At 44.2% G+C, this 18,657-nt stretch overlaps 2 protein-coding genes across 5 annotated transcripts in view; both read right to left on the minus strand.

Moving 5' to 3' along the window:
- Positions 1–15,253, minus strand: part of LOC114560668 (neural-cadherin) — a 100,906-nt gene extending 85,653 nt beyond the window's left edge. The window contains exons 1-3 of the mRNA XM_028586204.1: positions 15,048–15,253; positions 12,982–13,119; positions 12,582–12,688 (exon numbers count right to left, since the gene is read on the minus strand). Of these exons, the coding sequence (XP_028442005.1) occupies positions 12,582–12,688; positions 12,982–13,067 (193 nt within the window). The 5' untranslated portion in view covers positions 13,068–13,119; positions 15,048–15,253. The remainder of the gene's footprint in view (positions 1–12,581; positions 12,689–12,981; positions 13,120–15,047) is intronic.
- A 438-nt stretch (positions 15,254–15,691) lies between these two features.
- mtss1la (MTSS I-BAR domain containing 2a) overlaps positions 15,692–18,657 on the minus strand; it is a 28,048-nt gene continuing 25,082 nt past the window's right edge. For 3 of the 4 annotated variants that reach the window (XM_028585010.1, XM_028585011.1, XM_028585013.1), the window contains 4 exons: positions 18,317–18,472; positions 17,765–17,935; positions 17,460–17,625; positions 15,692–17,164 (listed from right to left, as the gene is read on the minus strand). In XM_028585010.1, the coding sequence (XP_028440811.1) occupies positions 16,359–17,164; positions 17,460–17,625; positions 17,765–17,935; positions 18,317–18,472 (1,299 nt within the window). In that variant the 3' untranslated portion in view covers positions 15,692–16,358. The remainder of the gene's footprint in view (positions 17,165–17,459; positions 17,626–17,764; positions 17,936–18,316; positions 18,473–18,657) is intronic. The other variant, XM_028585012.1, reaches the window with a different exon arrangement.

Raw genomic sequence — 18,657 nt, forward strand, 5'->3', positions numbered from 1 at the left:
AATGGATGGAGAGAAGGGCAGATGTGCAGGGGACCGCCAGTGACATAAACTGCTACTGCGTTCATTCCAAATTATTCCAAATTTGGCAAACACAAATTTAGCAAAAGATTCAATCATGTCAACAAAACCCCTTGAACCTTTGTCGCCCACTAAGTTGGTGTCAGCCCATCAGGAATTAGATTGAATGAAACTAAACTTTCTCAGTTGGCGATAAGCTCCATGTACAATGTGCAAGTCATCCTCATTTATCACACGGGTAGACACCAGGTTGCATGGGGGCATTCTGGGAATTTGTGCCGTTGGAGGTCAGCAAGACGTTTACCTGACAGCGCCTGCCTCCGTGCAGTGTCTGGAGTTGACAATGTTTGTGGTAATGGGCATCAATAATGCAGACCCTTAGCCAGATAAAAACTCCCTGTCGCCGTGACTGTTCTCGCAGCACTGCAGCACTCACACCTCCCACATCTCCCACATCTCCCACACCTCCCACACCTCCCACATCTCCCACACCTCCCACACCTCCCACATCTCCCACACCTCCCACATCTCCCACACCTCCCACATCTCCCACATCTCCCACATCTCCCACACCTCCCACATCTCCCACATCTCGCCCAGTGGTGGAATGTAACTTTGTTACTGTACTTAAGTACATTTTTCATGTATCTGTACTTTACTTAAGTAGAATCAATAGTGCATACTTTTGACTTTTACTTTGTTACATTTTGCAGGCAATCATCTATACTTTCTACTCCACTACATTTCTACAACGTTGCGTTACATTTTTGGATCAGTCCCCCCCCCCCTGCCAAAACATCTTCCTGACCCGTCACACATTTGTCTCACCAGTGAAGTTTGGTGCCATAGATATATATGGGTTGCTACCAAAGATCCTAGAATGCTAATCTTTGACCCAATCAGAGCCCTACTAAGGCTCTGGACCCAATCAGGTATGATCCTTCTTTTTTTTTAAGATTATTTTTTGGGCATTTTTAGGATAGCTTTGACAGGACAGCTGAAGAAATGAAAGGGGCTGCAGCTCGGAGTCGAACCCCAACCCGCTGCGTCAACGAGTAAACCTCTATATATGGGCACCCGCTCTACCAACTGAGCTATCTGGGCGCCCTTCTAACCAAAGATTCTAGAGCCCGGCCCCTTCCGCTTTTCCAACGGCCGCATAGTCTGGCGTGGTGCCTTGGGGCGTGTTTCAACCGAACAGAGGTGTCAAGTAACGAAGTACAAATACTTTGTTACCTTACTTAAGTAGAAATTTTGGGTATCTATACTTTACTGGAGTAATTATTTTACAGCATACTTTTTACTTCTACTCCTTACATTTTCAAGCAATTATCTGTACTTTCTACTCCTTACATTTTAAAAATAGCCTCGTTACTCATATTTAAGTTCGGCTTGTTTTCATTCCAGCAGTCATCGTTCAAAAAAACACACACAAAAAAAACTATCCAAATCGCTCCATCCGGAGAGAGTGAATTTGATTGTGGTTGGATGAGAAGTATAAACATAGCTATTCCGACACCCTATTGGTTTGTACGCGATCCATAACACCTGCACAGACCCGGTGCTAATACGCCACCGGTGCCTTAACGACCGTTATCTACCGGACCGAATAGCAACACGGATTTCGGTGCCTTAGGTGCCTGCGCGATGCTCCGAAAACGGACATTAGAGGGAACTGAACATCGCCGCACGGGACGCTAGTCAACACTACAGTTGGAAGCAGGTTAGCCTAGCGTTAGCTAGAAGATGGAGTAAACATGATAAAATGCTGAGCGCTAAACGGTGTAAAAGTGTTTCTATATTTCACTGGAGAGGAGTCTGACACCAGACTGTAGCTGCCGTTGTCTGAAAAACACAGAAAAGATGTAGCCTACGTGTCACCTTTTTTCAGCCCTTCTGAGTTTGCAGGTATGATTTTAATATACTGTAACATTATTATAGTCATATGATTTTGTCCCCGCGTTTTAGAGTTAAGCTGTTGTCCTTAATGGCATTTCCCCCCCTTACATCAGGGGTCATGAACGTTTTTTAAGCCAAGGACCCCTTAACTTAAAGTGAGATGTAGCAGGGACCCCCAACATATTGTATGAAATTATGTTGCATATTAAACTGGGCCTACAATAACTGTTAGGGTAACCTAAAGCCTTCTTACATACCTTTTTTCATAAGCTATTAAAATATTAATTGTTGGCATGATTTTACAAATCATATTTTAATGTTACATACTGTATGTGGCATACTGTATGTGGCATAGTAAATCTAGGATTAACTGTATCTGTGGGCTGATATCTTAGTGACCACCTTACCTATAGGCCAGTAAGCATATAATCAGTGGGAATTTATATTTGCTAATAATATGTTGGAATTATGTTAAGGCATTTTATTTTTATTTTTTTTAAAGACTCAAAAATGTACAATAATTTGGAGGCCCCCCTGCAATGACTCTGAGGACCCCTGGTTGAAGATCTCTGCCTTACATTACTTTTACTTTTATACTTTAAGTAGTTTTGAAACCAGTACTTTTACACTTTTACTTAAGTAAAAAGCTTGAGTTGATACTTCAACTTCTACAAAAGTCTTTTCAAACCCTAGTATCTGTACTTCTACTTGAGTAATGAATGTGAATTTGACACCTCTGCAACCGAACCAGGAAAGAAAATGCCTCTGCACTCAATTGGATAAACCTACAACCAATCAGAGCAACGGAGACAGACGTCACAGAAGCTGCGAGTCAAAGGCAGGCTTTACGTTACTGTTGATCATCTGTCCATCATCGTATAAAGCCCGCCCTGATTATTTGATTGGTCCGAACAGCTCTGGTTCGAGCATAGTTGCTCCACAACGGATCAAGTCCTGACCGAACTTCCCGACCTCAAATGTTGTGGGCGGGACTAAATTTGGCTGGCATCCAGGCCAAGTACTTTTACTTTTAATAATTAAATTATATTTAAAATCAGGTACCTTTTACTTTTACATAAGTAGGGTTGTCATTGTGGTATTTCTACTTTTACTAAAGTAAATATGTCTCTGGTTATTTGTACTTTTACTCGAGTGTTGGGGTTTCTGCTGTAATAAGATATACATTGCTCATGTAAACAGAATGACGGACATATATGCACTCGCTCATTTCACATCTCCGGCTCTATAATTATGTTTTTGACAACTCGAATCAGCATATCCTGCTCTGATAGCAGCATAAACACACAAATATCTTTCTTCCTCCTCCAGGTGCTTTGGTAGATCCGCCAATTTGATCTGGTATCAAGCAGATTGGACGTGACTGATTCACATCAAACGCAGTTTCTATCAGTGTCATTATGATGTCAAGGTGTCAAGTCACGGCAGGCCAGTTTTGAGTGTGACACAGCACTCCCTGCAAAGTTTCCTCCAAAGAAAAAGAACAGCATCAGCGTTTTCTTACATAAAAAATGATCTTGGTGAGCTCCAGGTTTAAATCTGGATCAATTAGGGCTTCGAAGCTTCGCCTGTTGCCATGGTTATTGACGTCCTAATCAGAATTCAAAGTCTTCGGGTTTCTTTTTTTCCCCAGTTTTTTTAAGAAGGGAAATGACAGGCAAGTGAGAGAACAGTGAACGAGAGAGAGAGAGAGAGAGAGAGAGAAAGAGAGAGATGCCAGTGCCCGCCGGAGCCTCCACCCCCCTCCCCTGTAGAAGCTTTGAATATATATTTGAATACTTTTCACTGAAGCTTCCAAGCCCCATAATGATATTCGGGACAGCCCTAAGATAAATACTCTGGATAGGCTGCTACCCTAAACTGAGGTATTGTTTCGGGTGAGAACACACACTATTCTGTCTTTCTATCTCTCCATCTTCTGCTTTCTCTCTACATGCCATTCCAAAGGGCAGGTCATACTTTTTTCCTCATCTTCCCTTCACTTGCCCTCCCCAACAATCTTCAGACAAATACTAGCACACGTTGCCCTTTTCACAGCTGTACAGCTCTGTATTTGCTCTGCCACCCTCCTGTGCCCTGTAGCCATCCACTCTACTACAGACTGGAGTACATGCACACCTCATTCCCCTCCTGCCCGCCCCAATAGTTTCTCACTTCTGCCCTGTAACCATCTGACAATTATGTTTCACCAAGCCGACCTCTCATCGGCAGTATACAACTCCCTGCCTCTGATCTGGCTGCCCTTTACTTATCTTCAGTAAAGCTTATAGGCACGCTGGGAAAAACAATCTCACACAGACATGCATTTACACACTCCTTCCATCTTTTTTCTGCCTCCTTCCTTCCCTATCTCTCTCATACTTTTTTTCACCTTTGCCTGACTCATTAACCTTCTTGATCTTAAAGTCACGCTCGGTGACCATGCCCCCGGCATTACGGCTTGTCCCGACCTTTCTGTGCCCCTAATAGTAGTGCAGTGTACCCACTTTAAATAGCTCTTCTACATGTGCAGGAGAGCTACTTCCCTTCCTCTCCCTGCTCTTGTTCTCTGAGCTTAATCCCATCTTTAAAAAAAGAGAAAACTGTGGCACACACGCACTCCTCTTCCCTCCTATATGGCATCAGATACATGCTAGGACTATAGAGAAAAGGGAACTGCAGGGTTGTTGCATAGACACATCCATTTGATATCTGAGAAACCACAGAGCGGAAATCAAATGCTGCAGGCATGTTACAGCTTCACAGTATGTTGTCAGGCAACAAATCTCAGATTCTTTGCTGCAGGGAATCTGGATACTAAAAGGACAATCATAACATTGAAAACAAGCACAGACTGATACACAAACAAATGTACACAGTTAGATATGTACGCGGGGGGGGAATAAATCCTCACGTACATGCAACCACACCCATGCTCACAGAACACACAGGCATAACAAAGCCTCAGCACCACGGGCATTTTTACTAAATTGAATAAATGCACACAGCTTTTTGTGAAAATGTTTTCTACTTAAACAAACAGCCCCACAGTCACAAATTACAAACAAAAATGAGATTGGGTCTCAATTAATTTCACATCACAAGAGGAATATGCAAATATGGTGTGTGTGTGTGGGGGGAAAACGAGTATGAAAGGGGAAATTGGATTAAAGACAGCATGAGGCGAGATGCTGACTATGAGACAGAGACAGGAAGAGAGAGGAGGACGGAGAGAGAGCAGAATAAGGTTCCCTGACAAAACAGGCTGGGAAGGGGTGATTACCACAAGCTGAATGCCACCCTGCCCACAGATGCCTAAAGGAGAGGAAAAAACCACTCCAACATCCCCACTCCAACTCACAAAGGACTGCAGCACGAGTTCAATACTCCTCCTAACCCGTCAAATACCATTAACAGATTCCTACTCGGGTGCGAAAAAAAAAAAAAAAAAATTCTGCGGATGGGAGAACCAAAAAGCACAAAAACAATCCCCACCACTACAAATCTAAACTGACGTCCTCTGTGGGCCAGCGAAAATCCTTTACAGGAAGCGCTGTAGAGGTCCCTCACTCCCTCTCCTCAAAAACAACATAACCAGTTTCTGTGAGTCATGAGTCATGGCCTACTTCCATACCTTTTTTTTTTTTTTTTTTTTTTTTTTTTTTTATATATGCTGGTTTGATAAACAGGGGCTATGTCAGAAAAATATCACTTCATTGTTTTCTCTGGGGATTTGTGGTGAACTGAATAAAATGTAGACGGTAAATATGTCTTCAACATTAGCAGGGGATCTAGTCAAGGTGAAAGGGAGGCATACTTCCATGGGGCCCTGAGCAAGAACAGACTCCTTAGGTAACAAGGTGATACTTACTGTATACTAAATCTGATGCATCAGAGTGAGAAAAACAGTGTTAAAGTTGTCAGGGGGTCCTGAGATCCTGTCTTTGTACATGCAGTAAAGCCCTAATTAGATCCCAACCCGCCAGAAATGTCTCACTATGATCTCTGAATTAGTACAGCTATCTGAAAATAACGCTCCATACGGAAACTCAGATAATAATTTACACAACCTAATTTTCTTATTAGGTTAAAGAAAGTTTCGAGCGCAGTAATAATTCAAAGAAAAGAAATTAAGTGAAAATGTTTGTTTTGTTTTGGCGAAAGACAAAGTCATTCCTAACTTTGTGGGTGTAATTAAAAACTAAGTGGTGTAATTATGAATCACAGCGCCGTGATGGTAATATCTAATTTAAGAATATTACTTTAGACGTGAGCGAGAGTCAAGAACGATCCTAAACTGGTTAAGCAATGTCATTGTTCACGCGGAGCAGTCATGTGTGACACTAATACATTGCACGATTACATTAAATGGTCGATTTCTGCAGAAAATGGCAATCGCAACAATGAGTGAGGACATCAGATACGAGCAGATGTGAGAGATATGGCAAATGGCTTTAATTACATTAATGACTATGAGAAGCAACCACATTTTGGTGCATGTAGGTCCATTTTTTTCTTTTTATAAATGGATGACAAACTGCATCTCCTGGAGAAAATGTGTGCAACCTACTGTAGCATTACACTATCTGTTTTGATAGTAAAACGTGTTGGCATATTAAGCCCATTATAACCGTATTATACAACATTTATTCAAATAAAACCTTTTAAATATTGTTTTTTGATTAATACAACAGACTACAGAGACGGCTCAGTGTTCAAACAAGTCACGTCTGAGAGCCATGAGAGAGTGTGTGTGTGTGTGTGTGTGTGTGTGTGTGTGTGTGTGTGTGTGTGTGTGTGTGTGTGTGTGTGTGTGTGTGGGGGGGGGGGGGGGCAGCAGGGGAGGAGTTTTTGGTAAGCAAATTTTCTTTCAGGTAAGTATGCCAATGACGATGGACTCCATACTGAGCGTAATCCGGTACTGCTGTTCCCATCTCCCCCTTCTCTGCAGTGTGCCAGAATAATTTACCTGAGATATCTAAGTGTCAAACTAGACTTTTTAATCTCCATTTGAACAGCACAAATAACCGCTCCACTGATGGCTCTAATCATAACGCTGTACCCACTGCTACCTTATTAACATAAGAAAGCCTCGCACCAGTGTGATTAGCATTTCATGCCCACATTAAACAGATAATGCAGACATTCACTTCACATTTAGTAAATCTACATTCACCAGTTAATAAGCGCATGTACTCCCCCCCCCCACACAGCGTGTAACAAACATCCTTGGAATCATCCAGGAGAGCAAACATTAGGAAGCGAAGCCTGTTAACAAGGAATCAATAAGGTACATGTTTGCACACAGGCAAGAACATATGGCTTTACAGTGATGGTGCTTATAGTAGTGTTGTGCTAAAAGTATGGGGACCAGCAATTGTAGTGTAGTGGTGAAGAAGAAGAAGAGGACCGGACGCAAGATTTTTCATCAGTATTGGCATATCTTTGTTGGAATGAAAGTGAAGTGAAATGAAAGGAAGACACAGCAAGTGAATGACAACAACAATAAAGCTGCAATAAAAACTACCTGCACTGTTACAAAGGCACAGGTGGTACCTGTCACTGAGCAGCGTTGTTTTTGAGGCCGCGGTTTGTCAAGCTGTGGCTCTTGTGTTAGAGTGTGCCTATGACGTTAGAGTGGGCATTATTTTGGGTTTGTATTTTGTTGTGGAGAATAATGTAGTAAAGACTGTTACTGTTATTGCACTGAATGCTGCCCACTTGAATATTCTTTGAACGGCAGGCAGACTGCAGCCTGCCTGTGCTTTCTGTTTGACATTCAGCAGGTGACTGTCAGCACCGCAGACAGCTCTGTGCTACGGAGAGTTCACGGTGTTGAAACGCTGCAACACATGGGGCCTTATTAAAACTGTTGTTATCGTACCTGGGGTCAATTTTTGTACGACCGCACAATCACACGTACACATACAAAGCATCTCACTCTTCCTTTACGCTTTCTTGTCCAGAAGCTCCTTTATCTATGAGACAGACCACGAATTTATTGCAACATCCAAGCAAACCCACATCCAACGGTAAAAAGCGAGTTCACATGGGAGATTAGGTAAAAATCTCTAAAATAAAAAAGAAATAAAATCCTGCTAAAATGGACTCCTCCTTCCCTTCAGAGAAATGTGTAGGCAGGGATTGGGAATGAGACAAGCAGAAGAAAGGCCTGTCCTCCCAGACTCCCGTCAGGATTCTGTCTGGGAAGCTGTAGTCACAGGATAAAGGACATGCCATGTCTTTGATCAGGAGATGAGAGTTTTGCAGGTGAGAGAGGTAAAATGGAGGAAGGTATCTGAATACCTGTCAGGCTAGAGTGGCTTATTTCTGCTATGCATCTGTGCAACAAAAAAAAAACTTGAACTCAGAATTCTCACTATTTTTGCTTTCTCTTTCTCTCTCTCTCTCTCTCTCTCTCTAGACACCACATAGCAAGAATGTGTCCCAATCAGGCATGCAATTACAATCTAAAACATGCTGTGCATTGTAACAGCAGCAGGCAATTCAAGTAAGAACCGCACACACACCGTTTCCTGCACACTGTGTAGCTCAATTACAAAGCAAATCATTTTCATTCCTCGTTTTTACTTTCTTGTTTTTTTTTTTGTCGAACTTTTAGGGGAGCAAAACAGAACTTGAACAACTGATACACATTTTTAGTTTCAGCGTTCCTCCGAGAATTTGAGAGGTTGCCTGACTGTGGCAGTGCTACATCAAATCCCTGGGACTAGAGAGTGAATGAGAGGAGGATTAGAGGGGTAATGCCAGGAGATGAGAGGGAGCGAGGGTCGCAGTGGTTTGCCACTCTGCAAGGATTAGCTCTGAAAACAACTTCACAGTCGCAAACTCTGTCGATCAAAGGCATACTTCAAACGGTTCAAGAACTGAAAAAAATTAAAATGAGATATATATATATATATATATATATATATATATATATATATATATATATATATATTCTTTCTGGTACAAATTAGCTTGTAGTGTTCGATCATAATTGAAATGCATCATCATAATACATTGGAGAAATAAAAATACTGAAATACATAAAACAAATTGCACTGACTGATTGCATTGTTGGAGCTCATACTTCAGGTATGTGGCAGGATGGATGATAATGAGGCCCACCTGTGGAATGAGCCTGTTCTGCAGCTACTGTGAACACTGACAGCCCTGTATGGATGTGATGGATAGGTCGGGCCTGCTGAGGGGCTCCACTGATGAAGGGCGATGTGTCCAGATGGCAGCACACTTTTACCATGTGCATGTAATGTGCAGCATGCCGTTAAAATAGGGCATCGTCCCCACAATGCAAAATGATTTCCGGGGAAAGGAGGGGGAGGGGGGAGGGGGAGGGGGCGGCATGAACTAACTTAAGTGCGTATTAATGGAGGGAATATTCTACACACCTCGTTTATCCTGAATCTTAACAGTGAGCTCCAGGAAAGGCTCGGTCTCCCTATCCAGCCTCCTGCTTATGGTGATATCTCCACTGTCGCGGCCCACGGTGACCGGAGAGCTCTCGGACTCTGGGTAAACCAGCTCGTAGGCGGCTGACTGAAACCTGCTGGGACCCAGGCTCGTTATGACTGAGCCGACGCTGGCGTCTTCGGACACGTTGAGGGAGACCTTTGCGCCGGGGTCGAGTAAAGCCCTCGGCGACCGTCCTCCCCTCCCTGACCCCGCTAATTCGGCAGGACGCGTCGCCCACCGCTGTGGAGCAATAGTAACCACTACACCTTTACTGGTCAGGGGCGGCCATCCGTGGTCTCTGGCAAAAACATGGAATTTGACTTCAGAGGGGAGACCCAGGATAGAGTCAACCAGCAGAACTTCCCCTGTTTTCGGGACAACATAGAAACTGCCATTTTTGGGGACCGAAACGTATGTCAACTCTGCGTTGTTGCCGCTGTCGGCGTCGACAGCCTCCAGCCTGTAAACCACGCTGCGGAGGGCAGTGGTGTCGTCTAAAGTTATGCGGACGGTGCCTGCGCTGCGAAAAGTCGGTTCGTGATCGTTGGTGTCCAAAACGTCCACTTTTACCGACGCAACCTCGAAGACGACAGACTCCGACGCGCAGGTCTGGCAACACAGACCGACGCTGAGCAGGTATTCGGAGCGAGCCTCTCTGTCTAAAACCCTGCAAGTTTTTAGCAACATATTTCCCCGCTTGTGGTGGGCGAAGGCGCGGAAATCTTCGCTGCCGTTTCCGTACAGTTTGAAGTGCATGCCGGAGACCGGGCACCATTTTTGCGCGTTGATGCGCCTCACCGGAACGCTCAGTCCGTTCACTTTAGAAGCCGTCGGGGAGTTCTCAAAAACATGCCCGTGAAAGAAAGGCAGTCGCTCCCGCGTTTGGTATCCAGCAGCCGGCGTCAGAAGGCACCATAACAAAACACTCCAAATCATGTTGGTGGCAAAGTTATGTACCTCCGAGCGACTCAGGGGGGGTGGGGGGACGGGGGAGGTTGGTAGAAAAGCATTTAAAAAAGAAAAAAGAAATCCCTAAGAAACGTGTCCTTCATAGTTATCCGCGATATGATCCTTCCGGGAGACCCCTCTCAACTTGAGAGCTTTTTCATCCTGAGAGATCCGAGTCTTGTGCTCCACGCAGCACTGCTGCGTGCAGGCAGTCCACACAGCGCTGCAGGCAAGTCTGTCTGTATTCGTACCCAGCGTTCAGCACCACAGCACCGGGACAGCGCCAAGCGCGGGGGCGTGGCGGCGCGCGGGACGGAGCTCCTCGGTGAACCCCACCCTGTGTGCTGGTCAGGAGGGTCTCCCCGCCCTCCCACCCCCCCGCCTCAAAGCTCTCCGCGCCGGCTGAGCCTGTGCACACGCAGCAGGAGCCTTCCCCGCTGTATGACGCCGCCTGCCGCAAATCCGCTCTCAGCGTGAAGACTGTTGTTCGAGAGAAGATCACTCATCCTTCATGTCCGGAGAAAGTCGAGGAAACACATATATCCCCTCCTTTCGAGCTATGTCTGGAAACCAATACTGGCCCCAGTGAAGCAGTTAGGACTGTCTTGCTCAAGAACACTTCTACAGTTGTTGTTGTTGTTGTTGTTGTTGTTGTTGAAGGAGAATTAAGTGCTGCACTGCACTCATCTTCTCCCTGACTGACTGAGTAACCGAACCCACAACCTTCTGGTCACAAGTCCCCTCAACACTGTAGTCTACAGTTCCTTCATTGCACTGCATTTCTGCAATCACATGTCCACGCAATCACATTCCATGTATAGCTTGAAGAAAACTCCAAAACGCATTGATATAAATGCAATTGCTAGGATCTGCGCTGTTAAGCTGTGTGAACGTGATGATTTGAGGCAGCCTGTGCTGCGTACGTCTTTGCAGCCAGTGTTATATGCGCACCATAGTTGATATTAACATTGTCACCCTGAATGCTCTTCCTTTCCCTTAGCAATTAGCTATCCTGCCAGAGCACCCAGAGCACTATAAACCTAATGTGTAGGTGTCTGCTGCTAATTCCCCCAGACTGCACGCTTCCAATTCCCCTCTCTTCTCTGACAAGCCAGAAGACTAAATATTACATGGACTGGAAGGCTCTGAATTGTCAAAAAGATACGGAAATAAAGGGCTAGAGAGCGCGGCTGTACGCTCTATTGAGTTTGTCTCCCATTTCGTGTCAGCCTTTACTTTAGACACGCATGGATCAATATTCACGTGCGTTGAGGTGTGATGTTCTTCAATGTCATACCTCCGCTCACACATAGGCTACATCTGTATTCAGTTTGGAAACTCATCAAAGCTCCAGCTGAGAGATCCTTATCAATTTGCAACCACAATCCATCACTGCAATTTTTCCCCGGAATCCATTCTCTGCACTAAACTGTTCTTTTTATGCAATAACTCCGGTAAATGGCGGTGAGCCCCCAGACAATTTAGAATCGCAGCCTGCAGCTGGAGCACAAAGCTCATATTGGTTGATCGCTGTATTCTTTTACGTTGTGCATGCTGTGGGATTTCTCACCACGACAGATTAGCCATCCCACACTCACCGGTGTTTTTACAATCTCTGACCTGAGGAGGGGAGGGCATTTTAAAATATGTGCACCAAAATAGCCTCCAACCAAAATATGACAGGGAGCCTATTGATGGGAAATGACCGCAAGTAACATTTAAGGTGAAATTGTGACTGAACTGTCTGAAAGGACCCTGCGTTCTGCTCTGTAACTTCTCTTTGAACTCCCCGAGTGCTGCATAAATGCAAATCAAATCCTCTCTTTTATCATGTTGCCTCACATGGTAAAAATTCACCGTGACTGCCAGCACGGGAGATAGCTGTAGCAAAGGCTAATTCAATCACGGGGGCCAGGCCAGAGTGTGAGGGATAGTTTACTTGAGGGTTGCAGCAGCCATCCACTGAGATTAAACGCCAAAATATACACCACACAAAAACAACAAAGCTGTAATGAATTAAAAAAAAAAAAAATCATGAAACGGTCTCATCATCCCTCTCCTCCAACAGATAACTGAGAGCTGCAGGGCATTAAATTTCACTGACGCAAGCAGCGGACGAACATTAGAAAGCTTTTGCTTACTTAATGAATAATTGACCGAATCCATTCCCTTGACTCAAACAGAGGCAGACGTAGCTTCTGAAGGCAAAAGGTTGCAGCCTCGTAGCATTTAAAACGTTCTACCTTTGCTTCTGTGCTCCTTAGAGACAGGGGATGATGCGATTGGGAGGGTGGAGGTCCTATAATGTAGCTTGTGTGTTCCATAAGTTACAGGTTGTCTATCATTCTTCCTGGAAAAGCGTGGTGGTAAAAAAAAAAAAAAAAAAAAGGATGATGACAGGAAATGATGGAAGGTAGTGTTAAGAGGATTTGGCATTAACATCAGTTAAAAGCCAGAATAAGTAGAGTGTTTAAAATGTCTTCAAAATAGAATGTTCAGCAGAAGTCAATGAAATAATTGGCTGAAACTGGCAGGTTTATTAAAGAGTGACAGGACAATTAGAATGGATGACTATAAGCATTCAGCTCTCTGGTTGGCTATTCATCTGTGAACATTTATAGTGAACATTTATGGAAACCTTACCCCACTTGTTCCCCCCCTGGAAGAGCTGCAAAGAGCCATTTCTGGAAACACCATGACAGAAGCAGCAGCTCTGTAGTGCTGTTCATTGTAGTGTTCCTGTGTATATGGGCCCCTTAGGACATTTTCCCTCATCACCACCTGAAGGCAAAAAAAAAGCATTTAGAGGCGCTGGATAAATATAAAGACATTTCCCTCATGTATTAGATACGGCTAATTAGATTTGATCTGTGATCCCCTTAAGGCTCCTACCACCTACTGTAGTATTTCACTTTTAGTATTTTATGTAGAATCCCCAAACTGTTTAATAATATGAGGTATTCAATTTGGAGGAACATGTGCAACCAGGTTCAGAATTTACCTTCGCCAATGATAATGCAGTGGAGGTACCGTCTGGTTTTAAAAACGTCAGTTTGTACGAAAAACGGCGACAAAACCAAACCATCTAATTACTGGGCGTCTCTTATAGCCTTTTCACTTAGAATGCCACACCTCGTAAGAGCTGACGTTTGTTCTTTGAGAGGCTCAGCAAGTACAAACACAAAATGAGGACAGCAGCAGCCACTCTAAAAGGAAAAAAGCCCAAAATATTTGAATCATTAATGCATGGCATTGATGCAAACAAAACGTGCAAACTTTAAGGGCCACATCTTGTCTGAGGAGCGCTTTTATTATAAAAAGAAATCTGATTAGTGGAGCCATTAGCACACTAAGAAATGTATATTTAATTTAACAGCATTTCCTTCTAGCCACTAACAATCGCGACTTTCTATCAGCACCTTAAAAGATGTCTCACATCATCAAAAGGCACAGGAGTCACTGAAAATGAAAGAAAATGAAAATTAGCACAGCGCGGTGTCCCTCTCTCCCAACTAAAGGGGTGAGATTTTTTTTTTTTTTTGTTGAAAGAGGCAGTGATGGCGTTCTCTTTGAAATCATAGTTTAGAGAGTGAGAACATTACCTCCGATGCAGAATGAAACCCCTTCAATTCTTTTCTCAGTTAATTATCCCAGCAAGCCCCGAACCATTAACCAGGTTTCCATTACTCGACCAGTTCAGGGCTATGAACTAACAGTGCAAATTCAATAATGTGCTATTTATGAGGCTAAGAGGATTATGGGACCCATTTGGGGAGTATATGAAAAATATTGAAGGCTTCCTGAGCCAAGCAGTCTTAATGATTTCTACATATGTGGTTGGTTCTGCAGCATCTCTTATAGGATTTACACATGGGACCAAAACAAGACACCGCCTCCCCTCATTATCCATGGTTAGACCACTTGGAACCAACCGTCTAATCCTTATTATCTGGCCCCTTTCCTATAGCCTACCAATTTTCTCTGTAAATCATTTAGAACTGTCAGTGATGAGTCAGTGTCAGATTAAAATTTATCAGCTATATTCCTCACCTTCCCTGCCTTATTTTTCCACTTCTTCTAACTTAATGAACTCTATTGTTCATGTTTTCCCCCCAGGGCACACTGTTAAGTGGCTTCTTAATAAGTATAAGTCTAAATGGACTTTATGCTCATATATCATAATTGTGCCCTCTATTTATCCAGGGAAAGGGCCCTGTGGTTCATCATCACTGTTGCCCGGTGGGGGGGGCTTTACACAGTCAGTTTAGGAGTTGTTTTCCCAGCAGAACCAATCGTTTAAAAAGAAATAATGAGGGAGTTTTGACCAGCTCCCTGGAACATAGAGAAATTCCACATAGCCTCCTTCTGAATATGTCCTGAGGGTTTGTTTTACAAAATAAAAGCTCCAAAATACTGGCCAAAATGAATGTATCTACTACACTTTGAATACATTCTACTTAGCTCAATGGTGGCCTATATTGTGTTCGAAATATAATCTCTCAACCGTTTATGTAAGAGATATATTTTGGTCATTTGACCTAGCTAGCTACAGTTTTAGCCATTTCCGTGTCTTTGTAAACATGTTTTTCTTTTCCAAACCGGAGTATGTTAGCATCTTGTATGTTTGTTCTCACTGTGTCACCTGGTGTGAAGTTAACGTTAGCATGAATGTAGCTAAATTCCTCCTGGGAGCTGTGGAACGTCCTTACCTTCTTCTCTTCTTATTTTTCTTTATCCTCACTTATCGTTCATCTTTCCAACTTGCCAAATGTAATTTCCTGAAGCAGTCACTTCGATATCCTCCATTACTGTTTCCTTTTGGCGCCAGAGTTAGCTCGGTCACAGTGAAGGGTCTCTGGCGCCCCCATCTGTCTTTGTTTTTTTAGTAGCCTACTGCAGTGTTGTAAATGGTCTAACTGAGGCAGTTATAGTGAAATAAGCAGAAAATGAACCTGGAACAATAGATATATTTGGATTTAGATAATACTACAGCGCATAGACCGCTGGGAAATTAATTACTGTATAGTAGACATAAAATACTGCAGTATAAAATGTAGAGTAGTAGATAAAGCACCGGAGGAAATACAATTCTAACAAAATACAATTTCAAAAACCCAAAGTGGAGAAAGTAAAGAAGAAATAAAACTTGGGGAACTGGGGGAAAATAGTCAAAGCCCATTTTAGATGTTAATATACCTGTAAACTATCAAATTTTGGTAATTACAATAATAACTACTGCAACTATTGCAAAGTACACCGAATGTCAGCAATTCGTTTGCATTCCTGACAATATGGATGTAATATTTTCTATTAATGAGGACTTGACATTTTCTGACAAGGAAAACTAAAGCCATTTAACAGTAAAAAGCCTGTTTAATTGCAGAATATATTGACAGTACAGTACAGCAATAAAAACACTGCCATATTGCTCCTATTTTACATGACTTACACAGCTGCTGTTCAGCTTACCAAACAAAAACAGTAATACGGTACTTGTACAGTAATGATGAGAAACACAACATACAGACAGGCTCACAGAGCACTTTGCCTATCACTTTCCACTCACAGGTGGCTGTGTTAATTAAGAAATGCACAATATATATATATAATAACCATAAGAGTGAGAAGAAAGACACAGAGCATTCGATCCCTACAGTAGTGACGTCTTCATCACTGGGGCAAAAAGGGACAAACTGGGCTGAAACAACTGGTCACACAGGGAGCGGAGACGCACAGCCACGAAGCCCACATATGAAAACAAAACGATAATAAAAAACCCCCAAAAAATATGTATTACTTTGTATGTACGCAATACATACATGACATGAAATGACTTGACATTTTCCACGGTCACTCATTACTCTGCGAACTGGCCTTCATTCACCACATTACTGTACATTCTTTCTATTACTTGTACCTCAGTTCCTGCATCACATAAGTGCTGTGGTATTTCACTACAAGGCTTCAGTTTGTAAATAAGGGCACCACAGCTGCTTCTTCACAGCCCTTTTCTCCCTCAGCTACCGCAGAATCCTCGGAGCCGACCTGTCGTCAGTCACTGCCTTGCGGAGCCTCACCCCCCGGCGTATAGACACCAGCATATCCATGTCCTCCTGGGTCGTGGAGGACGGCTCCTGGGGCACACACTGAGCCGGATCCCCTGGCAGAGGGCTGTGGAAAGGGAAGTGACCCTCACCGAGGGCGTGGGCGCTGGCTGCCAGCTCCCCTATCTTCTCCACCAGGCTGTGGCGGTTGGCAGCGAGCATAGGGTCCTCCTCAGCGCAGTGGGCGGCCATGCCAGGGGCCTGTTGAGCGTAACCGGTCCTGTCTGCCCCTCCTCCTCCACAGCCCCAAGCTGTGTCAGGGAGGCTCATCCGCTTTGGAGAAGCCCTCATGTAGTCACTAGCAGTTGGGTCATCGCCGTATAGAAACTCCTCGCTGCCCACACGATGCTGGGATGGGCTAGCATACCCCGGTGAATCTGGCACTGTGGGGGTCTTAACTGGCACGATGGGGGGCCGGATGGGAATGGGGCCAGATGTGGACGGCGTGCGTCTCACTCCAGTTTTGGAGGATGGTGTCCGGCGAATGGTGGCCGTCCCCGACGTGATAGCTCCAGAGCTGCTCCCCCCTGCACCGTTTGGACTGCCCTGCAGGGTCTTACCTGCGGGCAGACCTGCTGTGCTGGCAGGCCGCTTGGTTTGGATCATGCGGCGGTAGCTCTGAGCGATGTTACTGTGGCGTGGGATGGTGGAGGACTTGTCAAAGTCTGCCTGTCCCTCGCTGTCAGCATCCCCATTGAGAGAGTAGCACTCATAATCAGACCCTGGAAGTGACAGTGAGTCATGAGCATCTATTGTTACACTGAATAATGAAGAATACCGAAAAACGACAATGCACTGACAAGTTATTTTGCAGCTGTTGAGCTTTACTGCATACTAACTTACAGTAAACACATTAGAATTGGAGAGAAACAGTACAGCACTTTCCAAATTACAGAAGTGCAAATATTCCCATCAAAGTTACATGGAAAAAAAAACAAACAGAGAAATTCCATGCTGTATATATTTAATGTGTGCTTTACCCTGAGGGAGTGTGTGGCTGTTAAGGGTGAGTATTACCTTGCGAGGGTATGGTGTCCTCGGAGCAGGAGGGAGTGTTAGTCTGGGTGCTGTAGCCGCTGGAGTACTGCAGAGAGTCCCTGCTGCTCTTCTGCTGCTCCATACTCAAGCCTCTGGTCAGAACCATAGCTAGAGTACTGGCTGCTGGAGAGATTGGCTCGCCATGCTGACACACACACACACACACACACACACACACACACACACAAAGATTGGCACACTTTGCAATGCACCACTCTCCAATTCTCGAGGCATACAAATGTATGCACTGACATTTATATTTGTACTCCGTGAGGACTTCTTACCTTGGCTGCAATGGTTCCTGGGACAATTCTCGCTCGGTGTGGATCATCTGGTTGCATCCCAGAATACCCGAGTGGACTGGGTGGAGCTTCCAGTTCTCTCATCTTATCCACAGACTCCCTCCTACGCTGCAGAGTGCTGGCCAATGATGGCTCACAGGATTTCGCCCAGTCCTGCAGCAGCAGACGGAACAATGAGACTGCCCTACAACTGTGCGTCTCCAGTGTTTGCCACCCAACAGTCGTTCAAGTCAGTTAAAACGCGGACGCTGCCGATTTGGCTCATGAACTGGTTAGATGCCGATGTAGGAATGGACAGACTACATTAAGCCATGTAAGTGTAAGTGTCAATGTGAGTTTAGCACATCTTTCTGAGGAAAGATTGCAAAAACTGAGCTTGATGAGCAACAGCAAAATGGTGACTGCGAGGTTAATCTTTACGCTCATTCATGTGCATGAAGGCAATAAAACACAAGAAGCAAAGAAGCAACAAAGTTAAAAAAAAAAAAAAAAAAAAGAAAAAAGTAAGTAAAGTAATTGCAAATGAAAACAAACCTTCCAGCTAGGAACCTTTGATGTGGGTGAGGGGGTGTTGGGTACCGTGGAGTGGTTAAATGTGGGGGACGCGGGAAGTATGACAGAGAGAGGCCTGATGGTGCCAGTGTGAGAGAAAGCAGGGCGGAAGGTACCGAAGGATGAGCATGAGCCAAACTGTGGAACGGACAGACAAGTCTGAGTCAGAGTGCTCAACATCCATGAATAGTCCACGTCAAACTGCACTGCGGCTGTCAAGAGGAGCCCACAGGCCTCTTTAAGCTATAGATAATCAGTGAAATGAACAGCACATTGTGTGTGTGTGTGTGTGTGTTTGTGTGTGTGTCCAATGATACAAGTTG

Source organism: Perca flavescens, chromosome 8 (genome assembly GCF_004354835.1).
Source record: "Perca flavescens isolate YP-PL-M2 chromosome 8, PFLA_1.0, whole genome shotgun sequence".
Taxonomy (NCBI): domain Eukaryota; kingdom Metazoa; phylum Chordata; class Actinopteri; order Perciformes; family Percidae; genus Perca; species Perca flavescens.